Consider the following 16,922-nt stretch of genomic DNA (forward strand, 5'->3'; position numbering starts at 1 on the left):
CCTGGCTCCACAGACTTTCACGAAATGCATGGACGCAGTTCTAGCTCCGTTGCAGCTCCAGGGGCGTTTGTGTGCTTAATTACCTAGACGATTGGCTGGTATTAGCACAATCAGTCTGTTAGTGGGCTCTCTCTGGGAGATTCCACTCAGACAGGACTTGCTGTCGCAAGCACTGGGAATGATCTGGCACCCACAGCCTCTACAGATCGTGCCCTTTGAGCGGATTGAGTTAATATGTCCCGGTCTTTCAGCAGAGGCAACAAGACTATAATTAATTCTAGAGTGGTTTCTAGAGACATTTATATGCCTTCAAATGGAAACTGTTTACTACCTGGTGTAGACTTCTTAATATGGATCCAGCTTACTGCCCCGTTGCTTCAGTTCTGGAGTTTCTTCAAGACCGTTTTTCAGAAGGAGTAACACCAGCCCCTCTTAAAGTATACATGGCAGCCATATCAGCTAACCATGCGTACAGAGATGGCATTTCAGTGGGCCGTCTTCCCCTGGTCTCTCGATTTATGCAGGGTTCGCGACAGCTGCGGTCTTTCCGCCCTGTGCGAGTTTCATCATGGGATCTGTCCATTCTATTATGAGGGTTATCAGGACATCCTTTTGAGCCCTTGAAAACTGTGACTGAAAAAATCCTGACTCTAAAGACAGTCCTACTGTTAGCTTTATCCTCCCTCAAGGGAGTTGGGGATTTACAAGCTCTTTCGATTTCACCTTCGTGCATGGACTTTTTTTCCTGCGGCCAAGGCCTGACTATGTTCCTAAAGTTGCTTCAAATCGTTTTCACTTCCAGCAGTTGGCCTTGCGCGTTCTCGTCTACTTGGGCTTACAACCGTACGGCACGCCAGCCATTATAGTAAGCAGCGGCAATAGTGTTTTCAGATGGACTCTGTGGATGGAAAGAAGCGACCAGCCTCCGGCAGCACAATTCAGACACCCACGGACACTCGTCGTAAGTAAAAAAAAAAAAAAAACGTATCTAGTGTGGCAAAAAGACAGAGCGTGCACACTGAGAACGAGCATGAGACTGGCTGCAGTTCCTCTAACGGCCACTGGTGTCAGTAACGGTTAGAAATTTCAGAACCTACGCAATGCTCCTTTAAGGCTTAATATAATTTAAACGGACGAGTTATTAAACAAATTCACCCCCATCACAGTTTTCATGAAGGGCAAAATTAGCTCTATAGACCAATATAATTTTTTGAACCAGGCTGTAAACGTTATTTTTCTGCTGTAAAGTTGGGCATTTTAACATGGGGAGTCTATGGGACTGACTCCCTTTTGCAGCCAGCTTCAAGCGGCCAGTCGATGAATTACATTTTTAGTCACTTCCTTGTTGGCTTCAGGAGAGAGAGCGGAGAGCGGGAGGTTGCCGCTCGGTTTATTCTAACCTTATCAATTCCAATAATGGCCACAAATCTGTGTTTTAGAACGGATTTTTTTTTTTTTTTTTTTTTTTTTTACTGTAGTCGCACTGTCACGGTTATCATACAACACAGATAAAAGCATATATACCACTACTCGGTATTTAAATAATATATGATTATGGTGAATTTTATTCATGCTCATGAAAATGTTTCTGAAACTTCTTTGTATTTGACAAATATTGCATTTAATTCACTTCATCTGTGATAAAGAATTCAAACACTGCGTGAGTGTCACTTACGGGAGCAGAAAGTGTCCAGCTTAACCTGTCTGTTTTCAACTCCGCCCCCGACTGCAAACGGCTACTCTCGTTGACCGCCGCCTGTAGCCGTGCTTCAAGTCGAACGCACCTAATCTGCTGACTCCCAACTGATCACGCGAGAATGAAGTTGGAACTCACGGATTGGTCGCTTGAACACCAATTAAATCTATCCTTCTTGAAAGGGAATCGGGATAAAAAGTTTGAGGTGGACACACAAGTAAAAGTTTGGAGAGTTGGAGGGAAAGGGTTAACTCCAGAGAGAAGATGAGCGACACAGAAGCATCTGAGCAACCTCAGCCAGAAAGAAAAGTTATCGGTATGGGTTCAGTGACTTTAGCAACAATAATACGTACGTTTATTTAAGACACGTTGCAGATCATAGTATAATGAACACGTCATGTATAAGGTGTGAAACGCGACTGGCAGGCTTTACTGACAAAATTGCTTTTTGCATTTATCAGCTGTTTTTTTCCTGATCTTCTGTTTTGCTCTACCTTTCAACAGTATCGTTTTTAAAATATTGGTTTCATTTTTGTGGCGGACTGAAATAAAGTTGAATTCTCTACTTCCACGTGCAACTTTGTATGGATAGTAACGACAAATATGTAGATTTAAGCTTTTTAGAAACCACATGTTTACCGTCATCCTATTTGGAACTTATTTTACCATTTAACGTTAGTAACTTCTCACTGGGCAGTCTGATGGTCTCTTGTTGGGATTTAATATGCCGTTTCTGTAATTACAGCATAAAGAGAAATGAAAGGAACATGCCTGGTAGGATCTTAAGTTGTTCATATTAGAAGCAGGCTGTTCTGACGATTTGTGCTACCTCCCATTAAAAACATAGGTAGCACAAACCTATAGCGAAAAACGCTACCTATCAGATTGTGCTACCAGCATTTTATTCATGTGTCCATACCTACCATACCCTAAACCTACCCTTACTCTAAGCTTACCCTTAAAACAATGCAAAAATATTTTTGGTAGCATGTATCGTCGGTACACAGGCCAGTGTTTGGCTGTTTATACAGTGAGACTTCGTTGATAATTCAGCTTGCTGTCACCATGTGCTTTATGTGGGAGGGATTTAACTGCAGGTGTGATGCATTTCGTTAGGTAAAAGCTTTACATTATCAGCCATATAACTGCCCATATTTACCCGTTAGATCGCATAGGAATAAGAAAACTCTTCCTATCGGACCAAAAAACAAACAAACAAACGTGTGTTTCGACTACCTTTTATGACTTAAAGTTGTGACATGCGCTTGAGTGGCCAAAGTGGTTGAAGGGTCTCGGTTTGTAGTTGATTCACACTCATGGCCCACAGTGTTCAAATGAGTCTGTTCCTCTGGCTTTGCCTGAACATATGAATGCGTAGATATACTATTTTTCTAATCTATTGCAGCGACAGGTGTGCAGGGGACTGTGAAATGGTTCAATGTGCGCAATGGATATGGCTTCATCAATAGGTAAGTTTATAATACTTAAAGGACTCCTCACCTGACTAACTATATACACAGTCTGATGGATACTGTGGGGTCTAAATGTCTGAGACCACTAGTGTTTTTCCCCCCTAATTTAAGACAGCCATTTTCATTACAATGTAACAAATTTGATCAGTGACCTAGAACACCGTCTGAAATTTGAAAATCTAAAACCTTATTTCCATGTTTCAAAAAAGAAAGCCCAGATGTTCTAAGTGATCTCAGGCTTCTGGACCTCTCTTTGTTTGTTCGTATTGCTAAGCAAGCATTTAAATAATTTTATCTGTTTTCAGAATAAAAATTGGTTAAAATATTAATTGAAATGTAAAAAATTTATTGAATGCTTTTTGTTTCCCAGAAATGATACTAAAGAAGATGTGTTTGTTCATCAGGTAATAACTTTATAAACAGCAACATTTAATTTAGACTTCTAATTCATTTTAAAATAGAAACTCTGTAAATTAAAGGTTATGGTGTAATGCGTCATCTTGAACAAATGTTTGACTCAGATGGTAAATGCAGTGTATATACATGACATTCTTCCCTAGTAAGTTAAAATGACATTACAAAAATAAAAACTCTATTAAGATCACCTTTACAGTTATATTAAAGTTCAAATGTTTCTAAGATAACAACATTGATTTTGAAATGGTACTTTGACTTGCAGCTTAACCCACCCAGCATTGTTGAAAACTGATGTTATACTAAGGTTTTGCCATTTCCCTTTGTGCAGACTGCAATAAAAAAAAATAACCCAAGAAAGTTTCTCAGAAGTGTGGGGGACGGTGAGGTTGTGGAGTTTGATGTTGTCGAAGCAGCTAAAGTACGTGGTATCTGCATGTATCAAAAGAGTGTTGAGGAATATTGTGAGTTTTATAACTTGTATATCCTCTAAAACTGAGCTGTTATTTCAGGGCTCAGAGGCAGCAAATGTGACTGGTCCAGGGGGTATACCAGTCAAAGGCAGTCGATACGCCCCCAATAAACGAAGATTCCGTAGGCGCTTTTACCCCCGTAATGCACAACCTGCTGAAGGAGAGGAGAAATCTGGGGGGGCTCCAGCAGGGCCCATATCTGAGGGAGAGGGCAGTGAAGAGAAAGGAGCCCCTCAGCCACATCCTCGGCGCCAGCGCCCACGCAGAAGACCTGTTCAGCCACAAGGCGAGGTGAGGTCATTTAAATGCATTTTAACCAAAGGTCTAGCATGCCTTAGATTAATAGAAGTATTTTTGAAACGTTGTTAGTAAATTGAGAATCTTGTAGGCCCTGGTGACATTTCACAGAGTACATGAGTTACATTGTGTGTTTAATGTGAACTTTAAATATTGAGTATGATAAGCCTTTAAATGGCTCTTGTTGGTTTTTTTGGAATTTTTTTTTGTTTTTTTTTTTTTTTTGTTTTTTTAAGTGCACACAGCTGGTCAGTGAACAGTTTTTTTGTCTCTGCTTTAGGGAGAAGCTGGAGAGAAGAATGAAGAAGTAGATGGTGCCCAGCAGAGGCCGCCACCACGCAGGTTCAGACCTCGATTTCGAAGGTTCATATCATCACTTTTATATTTGGAGTTTTTGTTGTTGTCTTGAATCAAGTTCACACAGTGGTGTTGAGTTGACAGGGAAACTGGAAATAAGGAGTAGGGACAAATGTTGAAATGCCCTAAATTTTGAAAAGTGTATTTAAGTCTGGAAAAAGTTATGAATAATGCATAGTTTTAAATAAAATTATATTTATAATGCTTGATTTACCAGCTCTAACCACTATCTATATATATATATATATATATATATATATATATACACACACACACACACACACACACACCACACACACACACACACACACACACACACACACACACACACACACACACAAACAAATAATTTATTTATTTTTGCATTATGTCTATCATTTCATTACCTTAAACATGCATGTACCCTGTGCGTATTTATTGTGTTTTATGTAAACAGTCTGAAAAGTCTCTCTTGAACGTCCAGGCCATTACGTCCTCGCCCAACCCCTGGGGAGGATCAACAGACAGTTGTCCCTGCAGAAGAGCAAGAGTCGCCCCCTAAAGGGAGCCAGACCAATAGGGAGCAGACTGAGGGGCAGCCCCGGAAACCCCGCAGACAGTTCAGTCGGCGCAGACAGACGAAATCTGAATCTGGTGCCTCTAAAGTGAGTGATTTTCTAGAAAAATGCAGTTAAGTGAAGCTGTTGAAATTGATACCATTAGATTTGTCTTTGCTGCCTGACTTTGAAGTGAAATTATCATTAGCTGCCACAGTTCTGCAACAGGGTTATTTTCTGTTTAGCTGGACAGATAATCAATTTCTCAGATGTGAAATATTTGACTAAAAATTAATTTTGTTCAACTAGATTATATAGATGTCTTTAAATATCTGGCTTGTCAATGTGTAGGATGGAGATGAACCTGAAAAACCTGAGTCCCTGGCTCAGGCCTCCAAACCTGCTAACGTCAAATCCTCTTCTGAAGCTTCCCCGAAACAATCCCTTAAAACTGATGTGAGTTATTTATGCATCTTGTGTGTCCTATCTATCTATCTGTCTATCTATCTGTCTATCTATCTGTCTATCTATCTGTCTATCTATCTGTCTATCTATCTGTCTGTCTGTCTGTCTGTCTGTCTGTCTGTTTTTTTTTTTTTTAAATTCAAGCTGTATTTTGGCCATATGTTGTCTCTTGGTATTTGTCATGTGATTACAATTACAATTGTGACAACTACCCCATGTGCACTAACGACTCTTTCTCCCTGTGTAGACACCTCCTCCCACAGCTTCCAAGCCTTCAGAATGATTTCTGTGACCTGGGAGGAATCATGTGACCCCTGGCAAGAGGTGAGACTTCCTGAGCTAAACTGGTGCTGTGTTTTGAAGGTGGTAAATAGTTTTCCCCTTCAAACTAAAACTGCTTCTGAAATACATCAAAAGTTGTCAGCTTGACCACGAGCTAAACTAAGCAGCAGCTACTCTGTTCCGAAAGGCTTAATTTGGGATTTTACATCCAAAAATTTAAATTTGCTGGTAATTGTTTTTTATCATCAGGCTGTCCAAGATGTAACTTAACTAGAACAGTAAAAGTTCTTAGCTGAAACTATGGTCATTGGTGATAAATGCAAAATCATAAAATGCAAGTCAATGGCTACTGTCACATTAAGAGTGTAAAAAAAAACAAAAAAAAAAAAACACGTCAGGCACCACAAATTAATATGTGGCTCTTGAGAATTATATTTTGGTCTTTTATAAAGCAAAATGATCGGTATGTGCAAGAAACATTTACAACGTTACCTATTCTACACAGCCTCTGGAAAATGATCCGGAGAGATGTCCAGTTTGTGTGCAAATCATTCTTTTGAACCGGTTCTTCTGAGTGAACTGGATGAACCAATACACTAAAATGGACTGAACCATCTGAAACAATTTGTGGCTCAAGCCAGCACAAATTTACAAGTTTCTCAATCAAAACTCTTTTGAACGTGGCTGATAGCTGATAAGGTGCATGAACCAAGCACTTGAATGATGTAGCTAAATTGAGTGAAGTTTTTGTTTTCTCATGGTTTATGTAAAACGGTGAGTTGATTTGAGACCGGTTTAGGGTGGCCAAATGTGCCATTTTCCCAGGACACGTCTTGGCCAGGATTTCTATATTGCCTAAAATATCAAGGTTTTGGCTTAGGTGTCCTGTTTTCATACTTAATGAAGGTAATGATCGTTTGACCAATAACATGCAGACATTGTACATAATCGACCAATCGTGGTGCGTGCGAAGGTGGACTCTACAGAGAACGGTTAAAGCAATGCAAATACGTGTACATATTAGTGTTCGACTTAAAGCAGCACTGAGCATATCGATCAGTGTATGACATCATGGTACTTTGTCATACAACAATTGGTCTGCGCAGCGCAAACAAAGCCAAAACGTGTATATTTCAGGCAATATAGAAATCCTGGTCAGGACGTGTACTGGGAAAATGGCACGTTTGGTCACCCTAGACTAGTTTATTCACTTTATATGCACTTGATGTATTTTCTTGCACAGAACGATCATTTGCTTCCTAAAGCACTATTCGGACGGGACTAGTTTTCTAAACTACGTTTGAGTTTCGATTCTTACCACCTGACTTCTGCGATTTTCATGTACCAATTTGGACGGGACTAACATCTCCATGTTTATTACAGAGGTGGGAGGGTCTGTTTTGTGCATTTGGTAGTCACAGAAATCATGTGTTTTGTATGCGTGCATTGAATATAACATTGGTCATTCGGATTGATTACCATTAGTATTACACAATAAACACTAAAAACTAAATGGCTAGTATAGCAAAACCATGTTAATGTGTGGTTTCTTTAGTTTAATTTTTTTATTTTTTGTAGTAGGCTAAACCCATGTTTAATTTTCATAAAGGTACATCTGTAATTAAAACATTATGTAACTGAGTGCATAAATGAACGTGAGTAATCTTACCTGATGCTAATATTACAATAGCCAGTATTAACAGTTTACATGATCTGGCTCTTGATTTTCTTATTTTTTATTATTTTATTATTATTATTGTTTCTTTGCCGGGAAGCAAATATTTCAAACATGCGCGCGGTAAGAGCATCTACGGTAATTCACGTTGGCCAAAACAGACAAGGAAACGCATTGTGAAATAAAATATCGCCGGCAATCACAGACATTCGCATTCGGACGGGATTAGTTTTCTCAGAGGATCACTGACTTTGCTGAAAAACAGTAGGTAATTTGCTCTGGAATTATCACAGAGGTTGTGTGAGAAAAACACAGATTTCTCTAACAACCCCCTGTATAACTAGTCCCGTTTGAATAGGGCTTTAGACTTCTCTATATCGTCCGGAGCCATGGGTATAAAGTTTTTTTTTGTTGCCTGATATGCTGCTGTTGTTGTTGTTGTTGTTGTTGTTGTTTCTCTCAAAAGTGACTGTAGCCGTCAACTTGCATTTTATGAATCACCAAGAACCATGGTTTCAGCTAAAAATCTTGTTTTTAATTTTAATTTTTAAATTTACAGTTCTACTGAAAAATAAAAAGTTACTTATATCTTTGATAGCCTGAGGGTGAGTAAATTAACAGCAGATTTTCATTTTGGGTTAATTATCCCTTTAAGTGATGCCATTTAAAAAGAAGTTGTAGAAAACAAATTTTAGTTTCAGTTGGCAACGGTAATTAAGCATTTACTGGATTTTAATTTCTGAAATGTTTTATGTAAATGTACCTTATGTCTAAATGTTTAACCATAAATGTTAACCTTTTTGTCTGTATCTTTGTTTTTTCCTCTTTCATACCTCACATTTTTCTCTTCCTTTATTGCTTCATAGGTTCCCAGTTGGGTTAGTTTGGGGGTAGGACCTTGCTTGTCTCGTCAAACATTCAACCAATGTACAAACAACTTGCCCCTCACTTCTACATCCTTGTCCCTCCCCCAATTTGATTCACCACTTGAGGTCTGGAACATTTATCTGTCAGGGAGAAAGAAAAAGAAGGATGGATGGAAAGGAAGGGGCTGTTGATGAAGGGAGGGTTGGGTTGATGCATCTTTAGCCATTTAAAATTAAAAAAAAAAAAAAAAAAAAGAGAGAGAGAGAAACCTGCTCTGAAAGCCCATTATATTTGCAATATTTCCCCTTTGTAGTTTTGTTCTGTATTATGGGCGATGAGCAGTAGAGAAAACTTGACCAGTTCAGCTACTTTAAGTTAATCAGTGAGAGGAAATGCCATCCAGTGTGATGAGCCCTGCACAGACTCTTCTCTTACTTGTAACTAGATAAAAAGGGAAGATATGCATCCAGTCAAAATACAAACTGGTTCAAGATTGTCCCTTTTTCTTTTCTTTTGGTATGTTCTTTTCTTTAATGGGGGTTATGTGCAATGCCAGTGAAGTAAATAAAGTATTTGCAAAGCCTTCTGACTCTTCTTTGGACCTTTTGGTCTAAATGTGTTTTTTTGTGTCGGTCATTTCTGACAGAAAATTCAGAAGTCTGCATTCATGATTGACATCTCAAAATGTATCTCAAGCTTAATTTATCAATTTATCCTCGCTCTCTTGTACCAAACCTTGTTGAAAAACTGGTCAACCTTTTTGTTCATGTACAGTTGTTAAAAAGATTGTCAGAGAACAAAAACACGTTTTATTCAACCATATAAAGTTATGTCAAAAAGTTTACACTTAACTAACACCTCAAAATTTGACAACAGAATTCAACTTACAAGGAGTATAGGTTTTTCACTCAGATAGCACACCACTTGTTTTTTTTTTTTTTTTTTTTTTTTTTTCTTCATTCAGTTGGGTTCTATACAAACAGCTCTACTGAATATAAATGTGGATGTTTAAATGTAGGATGCCTGTATTTAAAACTAATTTATAAGAATGTTGGAGGTTTAGTTTGAAATAACTTGTTTTTGTAATGTGTGTCAAGGATAGTATGTGACCACAGTATAAGCATTAAAAATGTGCTGATGAAATCTTAGCTTTGTGCAAAAACTGTTAAAAAGCATTTTATCCTTTGAAAGCATTTGACACTTTGTTACTAAAACTTTTTAAAATAATGCTACAAATTTAAAGCATAGTCTGTATCTTCTGTAGTTGCATGCAAAAGCATAACTGGTTCCATGGCATATGGAAACCTATGTGCATTTTAAAGTGTGGGATTCCAAAACTCAAGTCTGTTGCTTTATATACAGGTCCTTCTCAAAAAATTAGCATATTGTGAAAAAGTTCATTATTTTCCATAATGTAATGATAAAAATTGAACTTTCATATATTTTAGATTCATTGCACACCAACTGAAATATTTCAGGTCTTTTATTGTTTTAATACTGATGATTTGGCATACAGCTCATGAAAACCCAAAATTCCTATCTCAAAAAATTTGCATATTTCATCCGACCAATAAAAGAAAAGTGTTTTTAATACAAAAAAAGTCAACCTTCAAATAATTATGTTCAGTTATGCACTCAATACTTGGTCGGGAATCCTTTTGCAGAAATGACTGCTTCAATGCGGCGTGGCATGGAGGCAATCAGCCTGTGGCACTGCTGAGGTGTTATGGAGGCCCAGGATGCTTTGATAGCGGCCTTAAGCTCATCCAGAGTGTTGGGTCTTGCGTCTCTCAACTTTCTCTTCACAATATCCCACAGATTCTCTATGGGGTTCAGGTCAGGAGAGTTGGCAGGCCAATTGAGCACAGTAATACCATGGTCAGTAAACCCATTTACCAGTGGTTTTGGCACTGTGAGCAGGTGCCAGGTCGTGCTGAAAAACGAAATCTTCATCTCCATAAAGCTTTTCAGCAAATGGAAGCATGAAGTGCTCCAAAATCTCCTGATAGCTAGCTGCATTGACCCTGCCCTTGATAAAACACAGTGGACCAACACCAGCAGCTGACATGGCACCCCAGACCATCACTGACTGTGGGTACTTGACACTGGACATCAGGCATTTTGGCATTTCCTTCTCCCCCAGTCTTCCTCCAGACTCTGGCACCTTGATTTCCGAATGACATGCAAAATTTGCTTTCATCCGAAAAAAGTACTTTGGACCACTGAGCAACAGTCCAGTGCTGCTTCTCTGTAGCCCAGGTCAGGCGCTTCTGCCGCTGTTTCTGGTTCAAAAGCACACGCCTGTGCACGGTGGCTCTGGATGTTTCTACTCCAGACTCAGTCCACTGCTTCCGCAGGTCCCCCAAGGTCTGGAATCGGTCCTTCTCCACAATCTTCCTCAGGGTCCGGTCACCTCTTCTCGTTGTGCAGAGCTTTTTTGCCACACTTTTTCCTTCCCACAGACTTCCCACTGAGGTGCCTTGATACAGCACTCTGGGAACAGCCTATTCGTTTAGAAATTTATTTCTGTGTCTTACCCCTCTCGCTTGAGGGTGTCAATGATGGCCTTCTGGACAGCAGTCAGGTCGGCAGTCTTACCCATGATTGCGGTTTTGAGTAATGAACCAGGCTGGGAGTTTTAAAAGCCTCAGGAATCTTTTGCAGGTGTTTAGAGTTAATTAGTTGATTCAGATGATTAGGTTAATAGCTCGTTTAGAGAACCTTTTCATGATATGCTAATTTTTTGAGATAGGAATTTTGGGTTTTCATGAGCTGTATGCCAAAATCATCAGTATTAAAACAATAAAAGACCTGAAATATTTCAGTTGGTGTGCAATGAATCTAAACTATATGAAAGTTTATTTTTTATCATTACATTATGGAAAATAATGAACTTTTATCACAATATGCTAATTTTTTGAGAAGGACCTGTGTATATATATATATATAAAACTCAAACTTGCTCTCTCTTCCAGTGTCCAACATCCATCTTTATAATACCCAATATCCAAATACAAAATGCCTTTCTTCTGAGTAGTAATGTTCTCTTTTTGGTATGCATCCCATTTTTCTCTCCAAGCCTCAAAGAACGATCAGTTGCATTCATTTTTGCCCCCCTTTCACCATCTCTCTTGCTCTCAAGCCTCAGTTCTCTGTCCCATCAGAACCGAGGTAGTCCAGTTCTGTACTGTGCTTCCCCTGATCCATGTCCATCATGTTTTGTGGATGATTGTGGAAGGTGGCTGAGATCTGGTCAAAAGTTTTGCCTCGTGTTTCAGGAACTCGGAAGAATGTGAAGACCAGAAAGAGGAGGAGGAGCAGAGCAAAGATGAGGAAAACATACGGACCACACAGGTTCTGTGTTAAGGAGAGATTGAAGATTAGGATTTGAATGTATTTATAGCACGTTTTGATGCCATAAACAAGTAAGTGAACCATTGCTAGCTGTTGCTGTTTCCTGTACACTTACAGCGACATACTGGAAGCCCATTCCAATTAGGAAGTTGGCTGTCCAGTTGGAGCAGCCTGCTACTGCCATGGCTGCTGGTCTGGGACCTTGTGAGAAGAGTTCAGCCACAAAGAACCAAGGGATGGGTCCTGGCCCCACTTCGAAGAAGGCAACAAAACCAAAAATTGCCATCATGCTAAGGTAGCTCATTGATGGTACAGTTTCCTGTAAACAAAGACAAGACAAGTAAGATTAACTCTGAATGAGGGCAGACAGCATTCACTGACTAGGAAAAATGTTAATTTTACAACCAGCTTTTGCATTACAATTTCTAATGTAGTCTGTAGTGTAAAAACTGATTTTCTCTAGATTTTCAGTAACTATTCCTTGATGCACAACGTCATGGTGAATCCATAAAAAGAAAGAAGAAGAAGAAAAAAACCTTTTAGCCATATAAGTGATCCATTATTTTCCTGACAAGTATTGTGAGACTGACCAGTAATGTGAGGGCAGTTGTCATGATGATGGCACAGATACACATTCCAGCAAGTCCAAGCATGTGAAGTGTCCGGCGGCCCATACGCTCGACCAGGAAGAGCTGTTGATTGGGCAAGTGAGTATTAGACATATAAAGTTTGATGTAGTTTGGCTTGGTTTATGCAAAAAAATGTAGTTTAAATGGTTTGATTTTTTGTCATTTAATTATACAAAAATAATTGCATTTCTTGAAAATATTAAGGAAAATACTTTTTTTTTTTTTTTTTTTTTTTTTTGCAGAGCTACATTTTAGCCAAAAATTGTTTTTAAATAGTGTTCTTGAGTTTTCAATTAAGGCTAATATGCCATCTCATCTTGTTAGTCCCTCTTTAAAAATTCATGAGATCAGTTTTTTTTTTTTACGTACTGAGACTATAGTAAAAGCACAGTTGACAGCTCCAGCACCTATGGTAGCATACACTGGATTTTCCACCCCAGCCTTCTTGAAGATATCAGTTGAATAATAGAAGATCTGCAAGCGCAAGAGCAAGTGTGAGAAAAACATGAAAAAATGGGTTCATTACTAAGGCATGCAGAAAATAATTCACAAGGATTCCATTGTAATCTCTGATGTGAAATCAAGATCATATATTTCAGATTACCATTCTGAGAATATTATTACTGCCATAAATTTAAAATGTATTAAAAGTTACACTTAATAAATTAGATCATGTTGAATTTACTTATTTTTTTGCATTTTGTGCCACCATGTCAACAAGGGTCATATGTTTACGTAATTTTGGAAAACTTAATTCACTTAATGAAGCAAAGGTACTTGAACCTTGTAGCAGAGATGCTTTTATTATAAACCTTTGAGTAATCTCAGTAATCTCAGTTTATCTGTTTCTTTCCTAGTTGATCAACTGAGCACATCTGCAGCACTCACAGCATTAATTCCTGACAGCTGCTGAGAGAGCTGCAGCAGGATAGAGATGATGATGGGCTGCTGGTACATAGGAGAGCGAAAGAGCTCAGCAATAGATGCTTTTCTCTCCATGTCCATCTTCCTCTTTTCCTCCTTCATTTCAGCCAAGTCTTCACTGACCTCCAGACGGCCAGTCAGACGCCGCAAAGCTAAAGAAAATAGGATGGTTGAAGTATTCAGTATTTGTGTTTGTGTGTGTGTTTATCAGTTAAAAGTATATTGCATTATGATGCAAGTGAAATATTTATAAAAATGTAACAAATACATAAAATAATACTTTTTAAACAAACAGTTATTTACAATTATCATTTGTACAGAATTATAAATTACGATCTGCCTGAGGTTAAGCAGAATTAATTTATTTCAAAGTGATAGTTGACTGTCTATCGCTATGTTCAGTGAGCAGATATAACTTTTATTTATACGATTTTTATGTTTGTTATGATATAACATAAGTGTTAAACAAATAGGGAGTATTGTTCAAATGGTCAGACATCTCAAAAGTTTTTTTTACGGCACACTGCTCCTCTACGCCTTTTCAGCATGCAGTGTTGTGTAATATGACACAATGACACAGACCGCTCTTTGCATGGTGCTCTTGGCAGCGGATGATATAGAGGAAGCGCGGGCTCTCAGGACAGAAAGGCAATAGTGTCATCTGCAGGACTGTAGGGAGTACAGTAACACCCAGCAGCACCGGCCACAGCTGCTCACTGCCCAACAGGGACTCGAGTCCTAAGATCTGGAGAATAATAATGAGATAGGTTATGAGAAATTAGCAGAAGGCAAAGTAATATTGTTAATTAAATAACAGAGGACTGAAGACTGGTCACTGAAATTACTGATGAGTTCAAAAAGGAAATTGAAAAACAAGAAGGAAAATAAAAAACAGTTTGAATGAACTTAAAGATGCTGTAAGACAAACTTTTATACCTTTTTATATCAATCTTTGATAGCAACATTTGTAAAACCACATTTTTCCATCATAAAAATAATCACAAAATATGCTCTCAGTGTAAGAATGCAAAAAAAAAAAAGTTGTTTCATGCATTCATGACCTCAAGACTAGATTATTGTAATGCTTTACTGGGTGGTTGCCCTGCAGGCTAAATAAACAAACTCCAGCTGATCCAAAATGCAATATCTAAAGAACCAGGCTAATTTGGTCATACTTCCTGATTTTAGTAATAGTAATATTGCATACATTTGATTACTTATAAAGTCCTGAATGGTTTAGCTCCTTCGTACTTAAGTGAGCTCATATCACATTATAGTTCTTCAGGTCCACTGCAATCTCAAAATTCTGGACAGCTGAAAATACCTGAATATTGAAATTGACTGTGGGCAGTAGATCCTTTTCCTATTTAGCGTCCAAACTCTAGTTTTCCAGCATTGCTCAGGAGGCATGCACACCCTGTCAGTTTAAATCTAGATCAAAGACCCATCTCTTTAATCTGTCATACACATAACACACTATCACTTTTCAATAATTCAAATCCATTAAAGGGTTGTTAGGATGCATGAATCAAGTCAACCGGAACTGGGAATACTTAACATCCAATGTAACATCCAATGTACTTGTTACATAGTAAGTGGAATAGCATCTACACTAATATTAATTTGTCTGTCTCATTCTTATTTAAAGGTTCCTTATGTTCATGTTTACCACTGTAAAGCTTTTTTGAAACAATCTGTATTGTGTAAAGCCTTATATGAATAATGGTGACTTTACTGTACCTGGGCCATAAGTATGCCAGTGACGATGGCCAGCTGGTGCAGAGTGCCCAGAGCTCCTCTCAGAGTGGTAGGGGCGATCTCACCAACATACATGGGCACCAATCCCGATACCAACCCTTGAAGAAAACAGTAATACAGTAATATTTTGAAATATTATTACACTTTAAAATAACGTTTTCTATGTTAATGTTTTAACATGCAGTTTATTCTATTCTATTTATTTATTACATTAATAAATGTTTTAAATGTAACATCGTTGATCTTGTTTTCTATTCTGTTTTTAAAACACCAAATGGGTTTTAAAATTAGATAATTTTTCACTATTATAAATGTAACTTAACTCTACATAAATTAACTATTAACACTAATCAGAGTAAATTTTCCTGCGGAGTTAAATTGTGGTAACACTGAACAGAGTTAATTTCCCCTAGTGTTAAACTCTGGTAACACTATTCAGTGTTGAGCAGTGTTAATTTTTTACTCAAAATAATAAAGTTAATTTAACTCTGAAAATTTAACGCATGACGAGAGTCAATTTATCACCAATTCTGAGTGGGACCAAATACACGCGGGCCGAGTGTAAATTCAACTCTTACAGAGTCGATTTAACACTGCAAAATTTACTTTGTACAAGTCAGTGGAATCCTGAGGCGCTGGCAGCTCAGTTTTTGGATGGGCTTGTTGATGACATCAAAGACGAGGTTTATGCCCGTGATCCTCCAGGATGATCTTATAGATCTTGCCATACATCTTGATTCTAGAATGGAGCTGTGTCGTCGAGTTCAAGGTCAGCCCATCAGACACTGAGCAGATCTCCCTGATTTTTCTTCTGTTTCCCGGGTATCCGAAGCATCTGTTAAAGCTGAGCCAAAGCAGGAATTTCGGGTGTCGGGTTTTAGGCCCCACCATAGCACAAAAACTGCACTTGTTAAAATTGCAAATGACTTGCTTCTTGCGTCAGACCAAGGCTGCATCTCATTGCTAGTTTTACTTGATCTTAATGCTGCGTTCGACACCATGTCAAACTCAATTCCTGGAGGGCCGGAGTCTATGGAATTACATTTGCTTCAATAAAAATGAACGTAACTTTATAAAACTGAACGTAACTTTTTCAGAATCTATCAAAAATATGCCATTACAAAAGAAGAAAAACACAATGAAAATGAAAAAAATGAACTCAGTCACACAAATTTAACAGGCTCTTCAAATATGCTTCATTCTTTGTTAATGTTTTTCAAAGATTTGTTTTCGCTAATCGTGGATTTTGAATGCATTGCCACAGATTTCGCTTACGCTTCGCAGTTTTTCGTTTGGTGTTTTGACACAAACTTCTCGTGGGGGCGGGCTTAACAGTGATCAACTCTGATTGGATAGTGAGCTTTTGATGGACAGGTGCTCTCTGACCGGGAAGTACAGACGCCACTCAGTGGCACGCATATTGGAAAGCTCTCGCGGTGATTAAATCTGGTCTCTACCGCAAAAATTCTTTTTCACAGACAAAGTGAAAGAAATTTATTTTAAGCTCATACACGTTCTACCCTGTAAAGACGTTTATACAAAGATTTAAATCTGACATTGATTTTACAAGCTCTTTTTGTTCGAGTTCTGAAGAAACTGTACACTTATTTTGGTCATGTCACTACACTCAGAAACTTTGGGATGATATTGGTGTGTTCCGTCAAGTAAGATTTTGCCAGGCTTCTCAGTACATATGAAAAACATTAAATTTGGGTATTATGAC

General features: G+C 38.3%; 2 protein-coding genes across 2 annotated transcripts in view; one reads left to right on the plus strand and one right to left on the minus strand.

Moving 5' to 3' along the window:
• Nucleotides 1-1,856: 1,856 nt before the first annotated feature.
• LOC109049976 (Y-box-binding protein 2-A-like) lies at nucleotides 1,857-9,487 on the plus strand. Its single transcript, XM_042760850.1, has 10 exons — nucleotides 1,857-2,012; nucleotides 3,102-3,165; nucleotides 3,539-3,572; nucleotides 3,914-4,003; nucleotides 4,095-4,346; nucleotides 4,633-4,715; nucleotides 5,173-5,353; nucleotides 5,597-5,701; nucleotides 5,958-6,034; nucleotides 8,534-9,487. The coding sequence occupies exons 1-9, from the start codon at nucleotides 1,961-1,963 to the stop codon at nucleotides 5,991-5,993; spliced, it is 897 nt and encodes a 298-aa protein (XP_042616784.1). The 5' UTR covers nucleotides 1,857-1,960; the 3' UTR covers nucleotides 5,994-6,034; nucleotides 8,534-9,487.
• A 1,894-nt stretch (nucleotides 9,488-11,381) lies between these two features.
• The window catches only part of LOC109053535 (solute carrier family 2, facilitated glucose transporter member 4-like), a 69,108-nt gene continuing 63,567 nt past the window's right edge, over nucleotides 11,382-16,922 (minus strand). Inside the window, exons 5-11 of the mRNA XM_042760851.1 lie at nucleotides 15,182-15,297; nucleotides 14,024-14,186; nucleotides 13,406-13,593; nucleotides 12,887-12,991; nucleotides 12,479-12,580; nucleotides 12,004-12,207; nucleotides 11,382-11,891 (exon numbers count right to left, since the gene is read on the minus strand). Coding sequence (XP_042616785.1) covers nucleotides 11,679-11,891; nucleotides 12,004-12,207; nucleotides 12,479-12,580; nucleotides 12,887-12,991; nucleotides 13,406-13,593; nucleotides 14,024-14,186; nucleotides 15,182-15,297 — 1,091 coding nt within the window. The 3' untranslated portion in view covers nucleotides 11,382-11,678. The remainder of the gene's footprint in view (nucleotides 11,892-12,003; nucleotides 12,208-12,478; nucleotides 12,581-12,886; nucleotides 12,992-13,405; nucleotides 13,594-14,023; nucleotides 14,187-15,181; nucleotides 15,298-16,922) is intronic.

The sequence above is a fragment of the Cyprinus carpio genome, chromosome A7 (genome assembly GCF_018340385.1).
Source record: "Cyprinus carpio isolate SPL01 chromosome A7, ASM1834038v1, whole genome shotgun sequence".
NCBI lineage: Eukaryota > Metazoa > Chordata > Actinopteri > Cypriniformes > Cyprinidae > Cyprinus > Cyprinus carpio.

Excerpts from the sequence above, each read along its gene's own strand:
- LOC109049976 (XM_042760850.1), top strand. The coding sequence starts at position 1,961 with ATGAGCGACACAGAAGCATCTGAGCAACCTCAGCCAGAAAGAAAAGTT. Across the intron at positions 3,166-3,538 it reads GGATATGGCTTCATCAATAG|AAATGATACTAAAGAAGATG; the intron begins GTAAGTTTATAA and ends TTTGTTTCCCAG. Across the intron at positions 5,702-5,957 it reads AACAATCCCTTAAAACTGAT|ACACCTCCTCCCACAGCTTC; the intron begins GTGAGTTATTTA and ends CTCCCTGTGTAG.